The 21090-nt window shown below is 40.3% G+C and overlaps 1 protein-coding gene across 1 annotated transcript in view; it reads right to left on the bottom strand.

Moving 5' to 3' along the window:
* Pappa (pappalysin 1) overlaps positions 1 to 21090 on the bottom strand; it is a 231288-nt gene that overhangs the window by 173489 nt on the left and 36709 nt on the right. Inside the window, exon 3 of the mRNA XM_051188025.1 lies at positions 3542 to 3687. Coding sequence (XP_051043982.1) covers positions 3542 to 3687 — 146 coding nt within the window. The remainder of the gene's footprint in view (positions 1 to 3541; positions 3688 to 21090) is intronic.

Here is a 21090-nt window from a genome sequence, read left to right as displayed (position 1 = left end):
AGTCTCTAAGGAGTGTGGCTTCCTTTACCATATCATAACTCAGGCACAATGTCACTCATCCATAGAGAGTGTGAGTGGCCTGCCTATGATCTACAGACGTATGGAGATAGAATCTGAAATCAACATTCTTGGGTTTTTAATTCAGGGCTTGTATTCTCTGCCCCAGTGTTAATGACTGTCACAGAGACTAGAATACAGCATCTGATTGTCTTAGTTAACTATTGTTGTCAACTGGATAAAGTCAAGTGTCATCTGCAAAAAGATATCTCAAGTGAGGCATATCCTGGATAAGGTTGTTCTTAGGTATGTCCCTGAGGATTTGTCTTGATTGTTAATTTATGTAGGAAGGTCCAACCCATTTGTACAGCCCAGGCCAATCTCTAGGAGGTGGGCCTGGGCTGTACAAAAACTAAGCATGAGCTAGTTAGAAATCAAGCCAGATAGTGAGCCAACAAGCATTAGTCCTCTGTGCTTCCTGACTACAGGTTCCTGCCCTAATTTCCCTTGAAGAAGGAGACCTGGAAGTATAAACTAAATAAAGCCTTTTCTTCTTGAGTTGATTTTGGTCTAAGTACTTTATCACATCAACAGAATGAAACTAGAACACTGACTAACTATGTGTTGAATATTTGATGAGTGGTAACACATTTAAAAAGGGGTGTGAGTCCTAAGTAACTACTTCTAAGCAGGTTGAGGAAACCTGCCAGATATCAAATACCTACTTGTTGGCTAACTGTATGAGACAGAAAGTATAGAAACTACCTGTGAACATAGCAAAAATAAGTTTCAGGCCCCAATTCAGACCTGAGGCATTATCATCTACATTTTAACAAGAACCCTAAATGACTTATCTGAGAGTAAATACTCAGGAGTGAGAAATAAATGGCCATACCTCATGTCTTTGAAGAGGACATATTGCTCATTTTGTAGAGGCAGAAAAAATCGCAGGAGAAGCAATACATGGTACTTGTTCTACATGCATCTTAGACATTGGGATGAGATACATGGGATGAGTGTGCAGAGGAAGATTTAAACTTTAAACAGTGGAGGTGTTTGGGAGAAGGTTAAAATTCAGGTCTTGGAGTCTTGCAAGTGGAGACAGTAAGTCTGTCTTATGGAGGGAGGACAGGGCTAGGGCAGCAATGCCTTGTGGATATGGAATGGCATGCTCTGGGCAGATGTGAGACAAGCTTTATGTTTGAATGAATTTCTTGGTCTGTTCTCAACCCCATGGAGTCTACAAATTCTGAATTGCTTGGAGATTTCTAAAAAAAAAGATAACGATGAGAGAGGGGGGGGGGGAGAGACCACACATGTATGTGTGGTGAGAAGGGCAGACAGCAGGCAGGAGAAGAATAGAAATTGAGACAGAAAATCTTTCTCAATTATTTTCTGTCATTCATAACCTGAACACAATCCGTTTCCCACCCAAGGCTTATTCCAGGAACAATGAAGTAACAGTAGGAAAGGAGAGTTAAAAACTATGGTTCTAACAAATTGAATTTGATTGAGGCTACTGCCCAGGTGTTGGTTATGATCAGCTGCTTTCAGGATGGTGAGCTGGCAACTTGTAAGCCAATGGAGGCAGCATGATATTACTAGCAATCCTCCTCACTCACACAGCCTTTGTGCTTCTGAGACACAGGCTTTGTCTCTCTAGGAAGCTCTAAAGTAAGCAACTGCAACAGTGTTAATGACCCATGATCTCTCCATGAAGCCCAGCACTTAACAGGGGGCAGGACTAGTCTAGGGATGGTGCTAGGATAGCTGACTTATGGTCCAGCCTGGCTCTGTTCATTCTACCCCAATTGACCTTTTTCTACAGAATGACAGCAGTTGGCCCCAAGTCCATCCTGTTTCATGGCTTCTCTTAAAAGGTGAAATAGCTTGAGCCTGACATCATTCTGAAATACTATCACATGCTATGGATTTACAGCCTCCCCTATTCCTGGCCCTGATCCAGGCTCTGACATTCATGAAATCATCAGGAGTATTTCTCTCTATGTTAGAAGCCTGCTGTTCAGCCCTCTGCAGATGCTAATCAGGAACCTTCTGGTTGCTTTTAGTTCAATAGGAGAAAATTTCACAGCTTAGAAGGACCCTGGGAGGTCATCTAGTTAAACTACCTCTTCAAAATTTTAGGAAACAAATCCAAGGAATCCTGCCTAGGGTCATCATGTTAAGGATGAGAAAGCTCATGCCTTTGTCTCTAGTCTAGTATCACTTTCCCAAGACATCCTAAACAAATAGTCCTCTCTTCATCCCTCCCTCTTACTGTCTTCCCCCCCTCTTTCTCTCTCCCCTCTCTCTGTCACACACACACACACACACACACACACACACACACACACACAAGCTTCTTTCCTCTAAAAATAATAGTGAACTAAGCCAATGATTTGATTTAGCACAGCTTTCTTCAGCTGAAGTTATAGAAATCTTCATCTTCAAAATACTATAGATTAAGAGCAGCTACTAGTCTCTGGGGTTTACTGCAGGGTAACTATGCTGGTCCAAGAATGCATCAAGCACTGCCACTCTGCTGAGTACTGGAATTCTCCAATCATGATCTCACTGAGTCATCAGCTCATTGTTACAAATAATGTGAGCATTTTGTTGAGGGAAAACAATTAAACCCACTGTACTGTTTTGCTTAATGCAATATTAGATAGCTATATAAAAAAGAAACCTTATTTTTTTTTTATCAAAATGTAAATAATCCAGAGGAATGTTTTTGTTCTGTGATTTTAAGTGGAAAAAAAAAAAAAAAAAAAAAAAAAAGGACCAGAAGTAATTGTAAAACTCCTATAACATGGAAACATGTAGATAGCCTAGAGCATCAGATGAAAATCAGAGCTGAAAATTGTGCCTATACTAACTATAGTTTCAAGTCTATACAAATAAAAATTGCCTTTACATATTTATGTGCAGTGAACAAGAATATGGAAAAAGTTTTTTATAAAAGACTATAATTTCTTTTTACAACCTCTGGTTCACAAATGATTGTGATTTCCGACTTTCAGAGGTTAGACTTTACAAACTGGTGTGTTAAGAATATGCATAATTTAAATGTCAGAAGAGCTCTCTGTGTTGCTAGTGGACAGAACATGGATAAAGAAAAGTCCCTATATATTGTCTTTCTGTTGATTCTTTGGTGTCTTTCAGGATTGCTTCAGCCCATCTGAGTCAGAATAATGTGGTTAGTAGGCCAAGACTTATGCATGGATTAGGGGATGGGTCTACAAGAAGAATGCAGTTTCCAGAGAGTTAGCAGCTTGAGCTCTGAGGCTTCCTTGCCCATGTCCATAACCCTGCTTGCTCTCTGACTCTGAGTTTTCCCATCAAGAAAGTAGTTCTTTCAGAGTATTTCCAGGTCATCAAAAGTAGAGTTAGCAATAGCAGCTTTTTGCTAGTTAGACAAATAAATGTGTTATTCCCATTACTACTGCTGCCTGCACTTTTATGGTTCTGCCGAAATCTTCCTCACACTAAGATCCATATTGGCTTGCTCTGAGTTCTTTCTAAAGGAGAATCTAAGACTCACCCAAGTGCATTAGGGCCTCCTTGTCCCATGGCCAAGTTGCCACTCCCGCCAACTCCTCCTCTGAAGAGTTTGCAAAGAAAATATTGAGATGTGTTGATCCATCCAATCTAAGAATGTTCTTTAGCTCATTAATGTCCAAGTAGGCTCTGAAACACAAAAGTAACCTTGACTGTTATCACTGTCTCCCAAAGGTAATATTCAAACAGCAGGATCTCCCCACATGATGGGTACCCCTTACAACACTGGACACTGTAACTAAACTTTTCATAAGCACCATATCATTGCACCTCTCTGAAAATGTTTTATTATCCAATTTTACTGAAAGGAAACATATTAAGTTTAGTTATGAATAGCTGTGTTCGGTTTTGAATCTAGATGCATTGAGAACCACTGCTCATATTTCTAACAACTATGTTATTTTCCCTAAGATGAAGGCCACACAATAGAAGCATAGAACAAGAACACAGAGCATGGATGAGATAACATGTATTCTGGGCTTGGCTTCTGTCTCTCATTCACTATGGACCTTGGTCATGTACTCAGCCGCTGTAGAAGGTGTTTGTCATTTCTACATTATTTTTTTTTTCTGTTTTCTTTCTTTTTCTGGTTTTTTGAAACAGGGTTTCTCTGTAGCTTTGGATTCTGTCCTGGAACTCACTCTGTACACCAGGCTGGCCTTGAACTTACAGAGGTCCACCTGCCTCTGCCTCAGAAGTGCTGAATTTAAAGTTCTGTACCACCACTGCCTGGCTCTACATTATGTTTGTTAAGGAGTTATCATGACTATTTTTTTTAAAGATGAGAAATGTGTAGTCCAATGTTTTAAAATAGGTCATCCAAAGGCACAGCACTGGGGTTCAAGATTAATGCTGGATAACTTGGAGATGTGTTTTCTTTTCACTGAAGCATCATGCTGCCACCCATCGACCATTCTGCATTCTGTAAAACTATTTCATTAGTTGTAAAATAGACTAAAGATGTCATGCTTGGGACGGCTGTCATTGAGGAAGTCATACCTTAGAAATAAATGAACTCTTCATGCTGCAGTAATCACTTCTTCAATATAGGGGGAAATTTATTGGTAAGGGAGTCAAGAAATGAGAGAGGGTGGAAAAAGGAAGAGAGAGAGAAAGAATAAAAAAGATCAACAACAACGAAATCTGTGAGGGGAGACAGAGAATAAGGCAGAGAGACAGTGAGAGGGGCTCTGAAGAAAGTGACATGTATTCTATGTGGTCAAGAAATAAGAACCTACCATTGGGTAGACTCCTTCACTAGAGCAGAAACACTATTGATGAGAGGCTGCCTCTGCTCTCTGCTTGGGTTACTTACATGCATAGTATTCTGTGCTCATTGTCAGTGCTACCCTCTCATGCTTCTCATCTTCTACTGCTACCTTGTTTTTTAGGAATTCTTGTGAGTAGCTGACACTCATTGTTGGATTGTTGGGTGAGGTTAGAAATGTGTTCATGCTGTTTTTTTTTTTTTTTTTTGGTCCACACATACCATATAACATGTTCTTAGGGCAGCTGAGTATAGAGAACTTGACTTGTTCATCTGTTAGTACCCAACTTTCAGCTGAGAGTTGTGTATCCAGTGAGACCTCAGTAAAAATGTATAGAGTTGATTTTAAATCAGCCAATGTGGAAGCTAATATATCTAGTTCCTGATCTCACATTCAGGGTTTCCTGACTCAGAGGCAACATTAGTCTCAGCTTTACTCCAACCAGAAGCACCATATATGACAGCTACTACATTCTGGCCACTCCCATCATGGGGTCTCCAAGGGATCAAATGTCTATGTGTTCTTCAATTTGATTACTAGTTTGAAGAAAAGACTACTGGGATAGAAGACACAGGCTCATAGTGGCTAATTACAGCATTATAAGCTAAAACACTGATTGAAAATCTTGCAGTTGAGTGTTGTTTTCCTGAGGACTCACTTCTAGCTTCTTCTACTAGAGGCCTCATGAAGAGTTCTAATAGAGATTGGGATGAGGATTGAGAAAGCCAGCATGCCAATTGGAGTGCACATGTTTTATTTTTGGTACTTGAATGTGTAACTCCAGGTTTGAATCCAGATCTTTTTAATATCCAGACCTCTGGGCAAGTTACTTACCTTCCTTTGTTCAAGTTTCTTTATACAGAGAACAAGAATGACAATGGAACACCATTCCTAGAGTTACTCAGAGGATTAAGGAAGTTAATAATGGAAGTGGAAATGAGTCTGGGTGATGGCCGGCATATGGAGAACCCTGGTAAAGAGTTAGCAACTATCATGTATCCTCATCTTACAGATAAAGGAACAGAGGTGCAAAGGTTACATAACTAATGACAAGGCCAACTGCAATTCTATGCCTGTCTAACAATTCCCATCCACCCTCTCTTTTAAGCTGACCCCAGCTTAAAAGGGGAACAGAAATATAATGCAGAGAGGAGAATGCAAATGCAGAGGGGCCTAGATATTCTTAGAGCAACTCTTTCCACATTTTTTTTTCTAGCTGACTTACCCATTTCCCTCAAATGATCTCCCAGGCATAGAAGATACACTTTATTAGAGAAAGCCACCTCTGCCCCTATTCTCTGAGATGAGAAAGTTTCATGAGAGGAAGACACAAGGGGAAAGAAGACATTTTAATTGGTTGTTTATTCAGTGGTAATTGCAGAGCCAATCTTTTCAAGAGGTGGTATTCATCTTAGCCCAAAGCAGAAATGTGGGTTGTTGGATCTTCTCCCTGGCTCATATGTGGGGTTTTCTCATTCTTGGGAAGGTTCCATTTCCCAAAAGGAGTTAGAATTCAGGGCAACTAGCCAGGCTACTGGCCCCACTGGCCTTTCTCCCCCTGTCTCTCTTGTTGTGGGGAATCCACTAAAAGGAAAATGTCCCTTTGTTACTAAAAGCTTTCTGTCTGTCAGCTGAGGTCCTCCACCAATGCAAAGCTAAGCTGGGTGTCTCCAAAAGGCATCAGGGGGAAACCTTTGAAGACAGCAGTCTGTGTGGGTTTTTATTATCTTTATCCTCTTATCTCTTGAAGGCGATGTTGTTGTTTTCATCTTTCACCTTAAGCAGTAGATGGAAGAGAAGGTACCAGAGACAGAAAATTTAGAAGGAAGATTGTGGTCTAGGGATCATTAACCTGAATGAAGGAAATTTACTTGATAAGGCCCTTTGACTTTCTGTTTTGCATTTGTGGAAAGAATAGCCCTTGTAGTTTGGATATGAAATGCCCCCACAGGCTCTAGTGTCAACACCTGATCTTCAGCTGGTGGTAGTATTTGGGAATTTTTGAGAAGGCATGAGACTAGGGAACCAGGTTACGTGAAGTTTATACCTGGTCTTGAGTCATTCTCTCTCTTCTCTCTCATTCTCTCTCTCTCTCTCTCTCTCTCTCTCTCTCTCTCTCTCTCTCTCTCTCTCTCTCTCTCTCTCTCTGATTTCTGTTTTCCATGAGCTAAACAAGTCTTGGTAACCACCTGTGCTCACTGCAGATGTTCTACCTAAACAGTGGGAGGCTAAGTAACTCGGACTCAATCCTCTAACACTATGAACTACAAAGAATCTTTTTGCCCATAAGCTGTTTCTGTCATGTATTTCGGTGACAGTGATAAGGAAAAGCAACTAACATATTGGCCTTGTATGTATATTACAAATCTGTGGAATTTATTTAAAAAATACCTTATACCTCCTAGAAAAATCAATCAAACTCTAAACACTGTTTATTGACTTACATGAAAATATTTCACAGAGATGGACAGAGAGATGCAGGTTTGTGAACAATTGCTTTAAGTGTCTGAGCCTGCTGCCTCAGAGACAGGTCTTGACCAGGCTAGCACACTCCCAGACAATATAGCTTCTCTCTTTTCCTAGCCCCGACTTTCCCTCCTCTTGGCTTGAAGCTGGCATAGATCTCCCAGGCTCAGCTTCCAATATCTCTTCACCATTATCCAAACGTTTTTTTTCTATTTGCAACCTCACCCATGTAGGAGCTCATGGTTTCCTCACTCAGAAACCCCTGCATGTTTTCTATTTAGAGCTCCTTCTTAGCTCTGTTAGCTTCCATCTTCAGTCTCACAATATCCCTTCCTGAATTTTAATCATGTAAAACTTCCCTCTTTGGGAAGTCTGGTATTCCATCCTGACCACTTCCAACTGTATTTCAGAGATTAGAGAAACCATGCTGTATGAGTGTTGAGGAGACTAGAGACACAGTGGGTGACAGGCCCAGCTCCATGTACCCACATGGCACTATACTAAACCCTCAAGGCACTTACTAGTTAGTGTAGGCTACCTGTGTTATATTAGTTAGTGTTGTGATCCACACTCTAAATTCACCATTACTAGTAGCTGAAAATGATGATACTGACCCCATTTTTTAATATTGATCATTCTGTTTTGTGTTTTACTAGTGTGAGCATCAGTCTCATTGATCAGACTGTGGGCTTCAAACAGTTACATCCAAAATAATAATGCTGATGGCTCTTGAAATCTTCCTCAAAAATACAGAGAGGTATCACTGATTTGAAGCACCTGTATTTTGAGTCACATGGAAACAAAACAGAGTGAACAAGCAAGGGGCTGAGTGAAGTGATTTGCCTGAGGTTCTATGTCACCAAGAAAGAAAAGGACCAAGCCATGGACCTGCCTTTTCTGGTTTATGTACTTCTGATCTTGATTTCAGCATCTTTATGTTGCTGAGTGATGTCACTTCTTGCTTCAGGTAGAAGCTGTTCCCTTCAAGGGTATATAGCTTAGAAAGCTGACCAAAGAAGGAGTGGCATTCCTCCATCTCGCTAATCTGGACACTTCCACGCACAGCGTGCATGGATATTTAGCCATATCTCATCTCACCACATACAGCCTGCTGTGTACTCTGCAGCTTAAGGTCTGTGTCTGGTCAATGAGCTTGTGAACTAGATTGCTGCTGTCCAGCTTACAGCCTGCTAAAAGCTAAATGCACAGGGAACAGACATGAAGTGAAAAGGAAAGAGTTACAGAATCTTTGCATTTAAGAAATGCTTTCCTGAACAAGTTGAGTACCTTCTACTTCTGATTGCAAACATTTTCATAACCTTATATTACACGAAATGAGAAAAACAAAACACAGAAAGTACTCTAAATGTTCTCAAGCGTATTTGACCACAATCACAGGCCCCCACTCCTGCCACATCCTCCATCTTTGCCAAAACCCCACTAATAGCACAAACAACAGAGTTTTGGAAATGGTAATCTATACTGCAATAACCCTATTGAACTTCAGTACCCTCCCTAAAGCTATTTCACAGCTGTGGTGTCTGTGTTTCTTTTCTTGCTGTACATCTCATGCACCTGGATTCCACAGTGAAGCTTGTGGGTCCCCTGGAATGTCTGTTTCAGGGGGCCCAACCCTGATTGCCAAGGCACCCAGACTTTAGCCCTTTGCCAGAACTGCATTTCAAAGCTATGAGTGTAGTTCTGGAGGGAGATCAAAGCTCTCTCAACTGTCATTAGAATATTTTCTTTATGCATCTCACTTGCTGGTTAGTGCCAACAACATATTTCCTAAATGCACTGGCCTGAGATGGTACAACTCTGTAATAATCTGAATGAGAAAGCTGTCAGGGCCTGTTTTATTGAAAGACAAGCAAAAGGGAACCACATTCAAAGAGCAAAACAACAACAAACCCTTTCCATGAAGTCATGGGAATAGGACTGGGAAAGACCAAGCTCCTTCAGTGCTAGGAGGTCAGTACCCTGGTACAACCATTTACCTGTGTGAGGGAAGAGTGGTCAAAGGTATGACTCACAGGAAGCACAGGTCAAATCTCACACACTCTTATTTCTACTCATATTCCAAAGCAGGTCACCTTTGTCTGTGCACAAGTGAGAGTCTGATTCTCCTGTGCCTTTGATGGGTGCAGGCTGGTCACAGAGGCTGGTGCTGGACATGTGCAGGTGACCTCGATTTGTGGAGCATCTGTCTGAGCTGAGAGTGGGCCAAGCTAAAAACAGTTCTTTTGGGTTAGAAGAAAAGGTAGCACATGGCTATTTTAAGACAAAGACATGGGGATTTGAATCCTTCTTCTGTGAAATGGTCCTCTGACCTCAAACATGTGGCTCGGTCTCTGACTCTCAAGTTCTTCACCTGTGACATGGAGACGATAAAATCTGGTGTAGATATGAGCATCTAAAATTCAGTATGGTGGTGCAACATAAAGTACTCAAAGACCAACGAACTCATGAAAAGGCTCCAAGAAGTGTTGCTCTCTTTTGAACTTGCCAGTGGAGATAAAGGGAACCTGCCTCAGCTCCCACTGCCTATTGGGCTTGCAGTCCATCACTGACCCTGACTCTCATCACTTCGGCAGTATGTGTATCCTCCTTCTTCCCACGATGGGTCACCCTGTTTCTCCAATTCACAGAACAAAGTCCAGTTGCAGCTTGCAATTTCCAAGGAGCCCCATGGATTCATGAACCACTAGTTCACTTTCAGAACACACCAGACCATTTGAAAATGATTATCAAATATAAAGATCAAAGCTGTGCAAGGCAAGTCATCAAAGCATGATAAACCTCAGAATGTCTATTGCGTCCATATTCTTGTTCCAAACAACAAGCTTTCTCAAAGCTGTGACCAGTTCTAAAACCTGAATTTTGCACTTTATCCCAAAGGGCTCTAATGCTCTGGAATTTATTTTCCTGTTCAGTTTCATCATTATAAATGGCTAAGTTTGCCTCTCTTCTTTAACAAAAGGCTCTCTCTCTCTCCCCCCTCTCTCTCACACACAGTTCTTGGAGAGTATATTAAATTCTTGGAATCTTGAATGTTTTCTTTCTGAAATAATAGCTTTTATATGGAAGTTTGACCCCTAGGCAAGAAAAATATAACAGCAACAAAGATAATTGAAAAACTGGTTAGTCTTTCATTAATTTATTGAACATGATATTCTTTCATTAACTCCTCAATTTCCTCCCTTCTTTCCTGTCTGTCTGCCCTCATTCTTTCTTTGTTTCCCAACTTCCTTCTTCTTTATCTATCATTCATTCTTTCATCTGTCAATATTTATTGACATATGCTATGACTAAACTGGTCATAAAAATATAGTGAGAGAAACAATTTACACTGTAAAAAGCTAGAGATTTTATGAATGAAGTCTAATAATTAGATGATAATAACATTCACAAAAACAACATAGTCAGATGTCATTTATGGGGTTTCCTACCTACTAACTCTTTTGATATACTTTCAAAAAGATATACTTTTGAAGTTTAAAAAAATGGTAAAGTCTATGTATGGTTCTCTTCTATGACCAGGTGAGGTAACACCACTTTTCTTAGGTCCTCCTTCCACTTACAGTGGCATGATGAGTCCATGATATGTGCAATGGGATAGGTGTGAATATTTGGATCAGAGGAGGTATTGTATTGAGTCTTGGGACAGTAGAGGGTTGATCAGAACTTCGCATTTAAAAAAAAAAAAAAACGAGATCAAATTAAGTAGAGACTTATACTCTTCATGAGAAAAAGAAAGCATTCAGAAAAGGGGGAAAGAGGTCATTGATTAAAATGTCATATCATAAAAGGTATCTGAGTAGTACCTTTATAGGTACTACTATATTGTAAGAATTGTAGTAGTCTAAAAGACTACTTCCATGATGAACACATCTTATTAAGAACTACATAGCTGCTATTTTTCCCATTTGGCCTTTATAAACCACTTGGATAGAAGGCAAGTGCAGGAACACCTCAGCTACACATATTTGATTAATATGAGTCATACTTCAGGACTCAGGTCTATCCCCACCAGTTCTGGAAGCCAAGCTATGCTCTCTCAGCACCCAGGTCTTCTTCATATCAGCACTTAAACCACATAGCTACTTACTTGTAGGAAATTTCAACATGGATCGGTCATGTCTGGCTTTGTGTACTGTTAAGGGTTGTATACCCATGACTCAACCCTGCTCACAGTAGGTAAATGCACATGCACACATACACAAACAGTCCTCCCCCTAATCTTTGCTTACTGTTAGGCAATAATTCCTTTGATAGTCCCAGGAAAAGCAGAGTTTACTAATTTTCAGAACAGCCTTTAATGCATGAAGTATCCCTGGCTGCATAAAAAAAAAAAAAAAACACAGTTCCTTGAAGCATAATATGTTTTAAATGTGCCATTACAGGAATATGACAATTTGTGTCAGACTACTGCTTTCACAACAAAACCATGGAGCTCTAAGACCCACAGCTTTCTCTTTCCACCATCTAACTTCTTTTTTGTAGAACTCAAACCACAATTGATAAATAGTACAGTTGACCACAATGGAAGAAATATGCATAGCTAACTAAAGGCCCCGGGGTTTATCTTTCTCATTGAAATACAATTAAACAAAGACAAATTACATGTGTTTCACAAGTTGTAGTAGCAATGATGTTTAAGGTACAAAAGGTTGTTCAGAGACCTTGGCTCTAGTGTTAGCTGTGCTTGCCATATAGCAGATGGAAAGGCTAACTAAATAACACTGAATGTAGGAAGGATAAATCAAGAATTACATCATCACCAATAACTGTCAATATGGCAGCATCTGGAATTTATTCTGGACCACAGTTCCATATGAATCACATAATCTTAGGCAAATAACAAATGTATTTTAAGTTAGAACAATGCAATCACAACAGTAGGTGTAGATCTCTCTGGGTGACCTTTAAGAAACCTAATAACTTCTCCAGATTTTGTGTTTTCAGGGGCTAAAGCAGAGATGGCTTTTGCAGGGTCATGAGACTATAGAGTTCAAGCTTGGAGAAAGGATACTGGAAACATGACAGTGTGTGTCAAGGTGTTTGAAAATGTCACTAAAGTCAAATTGGTTTTTGGAAAGAGGATGAAACATTTAGGATTTGAGAAGAAATGGAAGAAATAGAAGATATGCACAATTCCCCAGGTGTCACTATTGGGGCTCAAGGGATGTTAACAGGGTTTTCAACATGTTATCTAGCAAACTTCCCTCATTGGTTTATTGAATACACTTTACTTATGTGACATAGGAGCTGAGAAAGCCTTTGAAAGTAGGAATTGTCTTATTTCTCTAGTTAGATCAATGTCCATGTGCAACTTTATCTTTGCCTTTGAAGACATCAAATCCTTTATTTGTACCCTTCATTTCTATCCTGTCCAAATCAGCTCTGTCTCTAAGGACTAGAACTGCAAAACCTAATTTGAGAATGTCTTGGTTTAACTAAGAGTAGACCTTAAAATTTGCTATTATACTCACCAAGAACTTTTAAGTAAGAGTGAAGAATTGTTCGATTTTATGCTGGCCATTGTGTTACTGGAAGAATCTACTTTCCTCCTTCTTTGTGTATTGCCAAACCACAGACAAACTGTATTTTTCTACATGGGACCTTCTCTTGCATGTCTCTTCCATCCTCCGTAAGACACTGAGATACTTCATGCTCCTGCGTTGTTAAAGTCACCATTGCCCTCCATGGCCATAAAAACAGTTCAGTAGTTGGAAGTCAAGTTCAAGGCTAAAGGACTGTGGTTGACTGTCTGAGCTGACAAAAGGTTGGAATTATAAACACCAGAAACTTAACATGGAGATAGTGTTCTCCCTGCTGTTTTACCTCCAGACCACTAGAACAATCTAGAACACAGAAAAGAGAAAGACAGAGAAGCAGAGGGTGAAGGAATAATGAGAAGTCTCTCCCAAATAGAGACAGGCAAGATTGTGCTTTTTATGCAAACAAATCTACAAGGAAAAGGCCTCTGTTTACACATTAGTTCACTAGTTTGGTGTTTACAGAAAGGGAGAACTGAGGTGTGGAGGTTCCCTCTAAGGTGGCAGGAAATGACCAGCAGTGAGTTTAAAGGATCAAGCTGAACTGTCATCCATTTAGGAAAATGCCCCATTAAAATGAAATACATTGTTGTCTGTAGGTTCAACCTTCCCTCACAGCCTCACTAGCTGTGTTTCCTAACTGGAAGGGAATTTGGCCAATTTCTGAGGCTGTCATGAGCTGTCAGCATCACCGGTGGATGGAGAAAGGGAGAGTGCCAAAGTTAGGATGGAAAATCCCCACTACTCGCCTAGCTTAGTGAGGCCTTCGAAAGGACACCCAGAATGCCTCACTGTCCAGGGAACTGTGGGTGGGAATGCACACTGATTTTAGGAAAGGGATGAGAGAAGGAACCCCTCAGATCCTGGCCTATTGGGGAGCCTCCCAGTGTTGGACTACTTGTGGCCAGGAGGCAGCTTGCTGTGCGTGATTCTGACTACACAGGGACACATTTCTGGCCTCTAGTTCTGTGACTCTGATATTCAGTGGGCCTCAAACTGGTCCCCCAGACATGCCTTTTATTTTCTTTGTTAGAAATGTCTAGTTATAGTGTGGCATGGTGCTTATCTCTCCAGAAGTGAAACACATTAGTATTTAGCATAGGGCTTTTAGAATTCAAGGACAAAGTCTAAAAAAACATGGAATTCATCGCAGCTAAAATCAAAAGTAGCAGTTTTGGATTTAAAAGTTTCTGACTCTTAGCTGGGCGTTGGTGGCACATGACTTTAATTCCAGCACTCAGGAGGCAGAGGCATGAGGACCTCTGTGAGTTTGAGGCCAGCCTAGTCTACAGAGCTAGTTCCAGGACAGGCTCCAAAGCAATACAGAGAAACCTTGTCACCTTGTCTTGAAAAACAAAACAAACAAACAAACAAACAAAAAAAGTGTCTGACTCTTATCCCAGCCTTGAAGTTCTAGTAAGAGAGTAAGAGAGGTTTCAGACTTGAGAAGCAGGTGAGCTTGTAGAATATGAAGGGAAGCCACCAGAAGATTTCCCAGGGAAGGGAAATCCCCAAACAACAGCTAGAAAACCATTGTTATTTGCAGTGCTCATGTCATGTCAGGTGCTACTCCAAAAGGTGACTAATATGTTATGGCACTTCATCAACTCTAAACCACCCCATGAAGCAGGCTGTCAGCTCCATCACTGATTTCATGGAGACAGCAACTGTACTGTTTTAAATGGCTTGGTGAAAGTATACTCTAAATGTGCTTGGCCTCCCAAACTTGCAGTGGGAAACTGTGCTGTTTTACATAACTCACTGTTTTGAGCTCACTGCTAGCCTCATATTTTGGAGCCCTAGACAGAGATTGTTAATTTCAGTTTCTCCTGCATCCTGCTCTCAATGATTGAAATGTTGTATGCCACTTTTGAAGGTGGAGACTAACTGAAGGGTAATTTTACTCAGTTAAAAAAGCTTGAAGAAAACCTAAAAATTCAAGTAAAGAAAATTACACCAGGCTTACAAACTGTGCCTGCTCATGTTCACCTTGCTTCAACATTAAAGTAAGCATGGTCAAAACATCTCGTAACTTCCACCAAACTGATTGTTTGTGAGGCAATATGTTTTCTAATACAGCTAGACATTTGGGATAATTGTCAAATAAACTAGTGTACAAACTTGATAAGTTTTGTATAAGTGATGTGGTCTTTTTAGAACAACAGCTCTGAGGCTGGTACTTAGCAGCAAGTATTTTAAGAATGAAAGTAGTCTGGGTAAATGCTACTGGTCTATGTACTGCAGTTAGTAAATGCTCTCAGTCTGTACATGGCAGTTAGTTCCAGTCTTTGTTATGAGCCTGTAGGAATGCAGTCTCTGAACTAAGTGCTGACAGGAAGGCAGTGGTGTCTATGTGTGCATGGAAGGACTGGGGAGAGCATCTCTAATACCCACTATGTGCCAGACTTGAAAGCAAGTTTCACACCAGTGACATTATTTGTTTTATGACATGCCCAGGATAGCTGTTATCACCCAATTTGAACAGATGAGAAACCCACAACTCTTACTGAACAATGAGCCAAGGTCAAACAGCTAGTGCAGAGTGGAGCCAAGATTCAAACCCTGATCAGACTCCAACATGCATATTTTTCCACTACACCAGCCCTGACTCCTGTTATTGATGTAATGAATATTAGTCACATTAAATAAACCCTGATTTTCTGATTATAAAATTCCAAGCAATTTCTCTGACAGGATTACTGGAAAAGAATGAACAAAATTACTGAAGAAAGAAAGGAAGGAAGAAAGGAAGACAACAATGCCCCTTTTCATCTGCAAGCTGATTAACTTCCCAGGATACTCTGTGATACTACTTTTATGTGATCTTCATGGCCACATAAATAAAATATGTGATGTGTGCCATCAGATATTATTTCTATCCGTAAATGTGAAAATGGAGACCCAGAGTTTAAGAGAATGGCTCAAGATTGCACAGCTAAGAATCTGATCAGCCTAGGGCACAATGTGTTTCCCCTGAGTTTTTATCTCTTTTCCAACCATGTTGATTCTTTGACATGTACATTGAGGAACAAATGACAGAAACTATATGTTTGGAGTCCTAACTAGACTTAGCCTTTCTTCTCTGACTCATCTTCCCAAGTAGGTCTTGTAGCCCTACCCACACAATTTGTCCCAACAAGGTCTTTCCTGTCATTGCCAAAGCCTGCCATACTTTGAACCTCTCTTGTTATTGCCACACCATGAAGATTTCTCTAACTTCTCAAAGCTACAGTAGTTCTTCCTTTTCTCAGAAATCATGAGAACTTACGGTCTTTGTGTTTCAAGTAGAAATTAGTCCTCTACCTTCTTGTCTATCTCTGGATAGACTATGACAAAATACCATTAATTACAGAGTCCTGCAAAGACAAGAATGTCTATCTTGAAATCCTGAAATATTAATCTTTGCTCTTTGGATATTAAGGATGTCTTAACAAAATGTGAATGATGGGTGAAAGAATCAGTATGCTAAATATAACATTTTCAAGTCCCTAACCATCAACTTCTAAGACACTGGGGCAATTGGTAGCTAGGAGCTGAGGCACTGAAATGGCATGGGAATAGGGAGTAAGGGGAAGTTCTTAGTCTCAGCTTAGACCTCTGCTTCTGGTAGGGGTTGGCTATGCCTTTGACAGCTTGAGTTTCTCATGCCCAGTAAGAAGGAACCACAAGAGCCCCTCTTCTATGTCTTTGAGCTCTGAGTCCTTGATTCCTTAACAAATATTTCAGCATGAGGGCACCTACAAAGTCAGAAGGATGAGTAGAAGATATTGTAGAGGACTCAAAGAAATGACTTGGCTTCTCTTATGAGATCTCCAGCCATGTTGACTTGACTTGGAAAGTCAACAAAGATACAGAATGCCTTAGTTACATTCAGTAATAGTAAAAATAAGAAGAAAGCAAAGAAGGAACAAAGGAGATAGTTTATCCAGTAATATGCATATTTTGAGGATCAAATCCACAGAATTAAAAAATCAGGGTAGTATGTCCTTGTCATCCTAGCAATGAGGAGGAAGAGCCCTGTGAATTTCTGCATCTCACAGACAAGCCTATCTGGACTATTTAATGAGTTCCAGAAGAATATGAGACTTTGTCTCAAAAACAAAAAGTAGAGGACACCTGAGGAATGACACCTGAAGTTGCCCACTGCCTGCCTCATACTTGTGTATCTTCTCACACATGTGAACCCACATACACTAAAAAAGAATCCCATATGCAAATACACACACCCACATACCACACATCATACCACACACACACACACACACACACACACACACACACACACACGAAAACATTTCCTGGGAAACCAATAGTGACAAGATGATTGTTTTGACCCATTTACTCCAGGTAAATAGATATCCATGGATGCTGGTGTAATTTACCTGATGATGGCATAGTCTGTGAGCTGAGGGAAAGGTGAGGAGGTCAAAAGTTCCCAAGAAGGAAACTGAGAAGTTTGCTATACCATCATCACCCATGGAGATAACTCCAGGGCCGAATGTCACCTGCCTTCCTGGCTTATCTCCACCCTGGGAAGAATGATTAAGTTTACTTGCAATGACTATCCCTAACTGATCACATAAAAAAGGCTATCCATGCTTACATAAAATAGACAATCCCGCCATGGTACTGTGGGATCTTCCCTCATAATAGTAACCTCAATAAAATAATTGCTGGTCAGTCTTACCAGGTAGGCAATGCCAAAAGGGCAGTGGTTGGCCTGACAAGAATGGAATATGAAGCAAAGGTATATTGTTAGAGGAAACAAAGAATGGAAATGAAAAGGGAAATAAAGGGATGAGGAATAAAAAGGAAGAAGGGGAGATAATACTGGATTATAAAGTTCTCTGTGAGAAAAAATAGAAATTTCCTTGCTTCACTTTTCTGTGCCTTTCTTTTCCAGTGGCCTTCTTCCTCACTGAGTCTGCCTGTTCCATATCCTCAGTATAGTCTGGCTTTATCTCTGCTCTGGACATACTGTCTGCTCATCCAGATGTCACCAGCTGTTCTGTGCCTCAGGAAATAGGCCTCTATCGGTTGCAGGAGTAGGTCAGGAGAGAAGAACAACATAGATTTTATTTCTCTAGTTTGCTTCTCTGGTCACCAGCCTTTTTTCTTTTTTCTAAAACTCACAAAAAGACCTGTCCACAGTTTGTAGATACCATAACTGCCCACTCATCTTACCCCTATAGATGAAAGGTGAAAATCGCTTCCCATGTTTGATAACCCTGGAGTGAAGAGCTAAGGTTGTTTGTTTTCTCAAATACTGTACAAAGCATTGTAAATAGTTGCCTCAAAACCACCCCTCCTTCAACAATCATAATTATTCTGTTTGAATGTACCATCTGTTTCCTACCAGGACTCTGACTGTTACCTCTCAAGAGAATGGATATTCCTGGATGCTTTGATGAAATCATGGTTCTTCCAGTTATCTGCCACATTTTTCCTACACAGATAATTCTCTGTATTTTAAGCCCACATGTCATATGGGATGCTTGTGTATGACTTTCCCATGAGGAGGTGTCCTCCAATGATGAGGAACATCTTCAGCTGGTGAATAACAAAGAGTTCAACAGAAGCAGATACACCTAACAAGTGACTGTTAGACCAAAGAGAAACAGTTCCCATGTGGTTCCCAACATGACTTGAAATAAGACATTAGGAAAATGTTGGACTATCCATGATTTACTTCAGTATAAGCAAGGTCACCTTCTCTGCCATGGTTGCAATGTCAGCCTGCACATAGTTATCAGTGCCAGCTTACATGCCTGTGATGATGGGAAATCCACTCCCCTATAAGTTAGGACTTCATTAGAAGGAACACACCAACTGGAGAGGACATTATTTCATATCTAAGCTGTTCCTGGTAGCATTCTGAACCAGCCATGGCTTCAAAACCACATAGACTATCTCTGCTCCCTTTGGCACATGGTAGGCCTGCATGGAATTTGAAGTTCAGGTATTATAGTCATATGGTTCTGGCCATATGAAAATACTCCCCTCAAGGCCAAGTAACTTACATTGGTTATATTATACAGCTTCTCAACTCTCATTATCCCAGCCTCCTTTTTCAAAATCCTTAGTAGGGTGTCATTATCATTGTGTCTTAATGAGAAAACACAATGTCAATACACCACTGGTTATTTTAATGCAGTCATAGAAGCAAAAAGCTACCTTTCAACTTACTTACAAACTCGCTATCCAATTACTTTTTTATCCCTAAACTCTGAAGAGAATGGCAAGAAAGTTACAAGAACAGAATGAGAGATGAAAAGCAGTATATCTTGGTGCTGATTGGAGAATCATCATGGAGATGCTGAGAAAGTTGTTCAGTAATCATGAGTTCTTCTTCCTAAGCTTCACCACTACAGAAAGGACTTCAAACCTTGGCCATTTTCCTTTTCTTTGGTGTTCAAGGGTTTGGCTCAACAATCTCTGAGGATGCTACCAATTCAGATAGTTGATATCATTTTGATGTTCTCTATAGCACTTTTATTGTAACTAAGTGAATTCCTATAACATATGCATTTCTGTGATCATGCACCAAAGGAACCAAAGGCTTTAAAAGTTTCAATCTGTCCAATGCTCATATATCTCTTATAAAGGCTGACACTTTTCTAAGATTTATTACTGGAAAATTTTATCTTTATATAGGAAGAAATGAAGGAAATGCTAAACAAATGGTGTACATGACAAACCACTACCAATCAAGGTGACACAGAAGTAAAAAACTGTTACTTGGAAACTGTGAGGCATCTGTCACTGCCCTATCATTTGAGGGCAATTCACTATCATATCAAGTTATGATTGCTGCCTGTTGCACAGGTATTAGTTTCTGCCATATATGGAATAATCTTCCATTTTGCTATAGATTGAGAATAGTGATTTAAAGCTAGCTTGATAGTGCCAAAGGGTGTTATAGCTGTTAGAAGGGAAATTCTTCAACAATGTTAACTAGTTGTGAACTCTGAGAGCTAGAAGTTTGGCAAGATGTGATCATGGGTATGTAACAGGGGTATGGATGTTATGGAACAATCAACTATTTTCTGATTAAATTTAAAGCCCATTTTATAGGATAAAATGCCGGAGTGGTACTATAACCCCTGGCCAAGAACTCATATCTGTGGAGATCATAAGCCATAGAGATGAACCTACAATTACTATTTTGCTAAATGGACATGGTATTGAACTTTCCTCAAATCTGTATCTATTTACCCTTAGATTTATGCAGCTCTAGAAACTTTACCAGAGAAGTTTCTTTGCACATTGGAAGGGATTTAACTTAGAAACTCATAATTGGCCAGAATACAAATAATTGTCTATGAATGGCTCAGCCACAAATGAGAGAGATCTATATCACTAGCTCTCCTTAAATTTCAGGGATCATCATAGAAGACGATGGGGAGATTTTAAGAGCCACAAGTCAAGGAAGATGAGAGTGAAACTGTCTTCTGAATATGCTAGAATTGCTGCATTTTTGAACTCATAGTATCTATGGTTACCTGCATGTGTATGGAATCAGGGGTCATGAGCCCTAGCTGAGGAGCCAGTAACAGTTAATTAAACTTGGGGAAGAGGAGAACCAGTTTTCTTGGAGGGTATGGCTCTTGTTAGGTCAACCACATTCCAGTGAATGGTAGCAAATCCATGAGTTCATGACCAGTACAAACTGAACTCCATGGGTTATATTGTTTTTAAAAAAAGGACAGAAAGTTGGGATATAGTGGGGGATGGATCTGGAAGAAGTTAAATGGATGAATGGGTAGTGAATATGTTCAAAACATACTGTATACAATATGAAATTTTCAAAGAAATAATTGGAGTATTAAAATATAGAAGAAGGAAGCTGGTTCAGCAGCTAAGAGCACCTGCTCTTAAAGAAAAATCTGAGTTCAGTTCCTAGTATCTACAGGAGATGACTTACAGCTGCCCACAGTTGTTAGTTATAGGGGATTTGATGCCATCTTCTGGCCTCTGTACACACACCCACCCAGCCACCCACCCACACACACACACACACACACACACCTGCCCACAATGTTACTTATAGGGGATTTGATGCTCTCTTCTGGCCTCTGTGCGCGTGCGCGCGTGCGCGCACACACACACACACACACACACACACACACACACACACACACACACACACACTTGATGGGAGATGTCATTCTGTATATATGTTTCTCATACTGGTTAATGAATAAAGCACTGTTGGCCAATAGGAAAGGAAAATAGGTGGG

This window comes from Phodopus roborovskii, unplaced genomic scaffold (assembly GCF_943737965.1).
Source record: "Phodopus roborovskii unplaced genomic scaffold, PHOROB, whole genome shotgun sequence".
Classification (NCBI taxonomy): Eukaryota; Metazoa; Chordata; class Mammalia; order Rodentia; family Cricetidae; genus Phodopus; species Phodopus roborovskii.
Note: the sequence above shows the minus strand (reverse complement) of the source record. Positions and strands in the feature narration are given on the sequence as shown.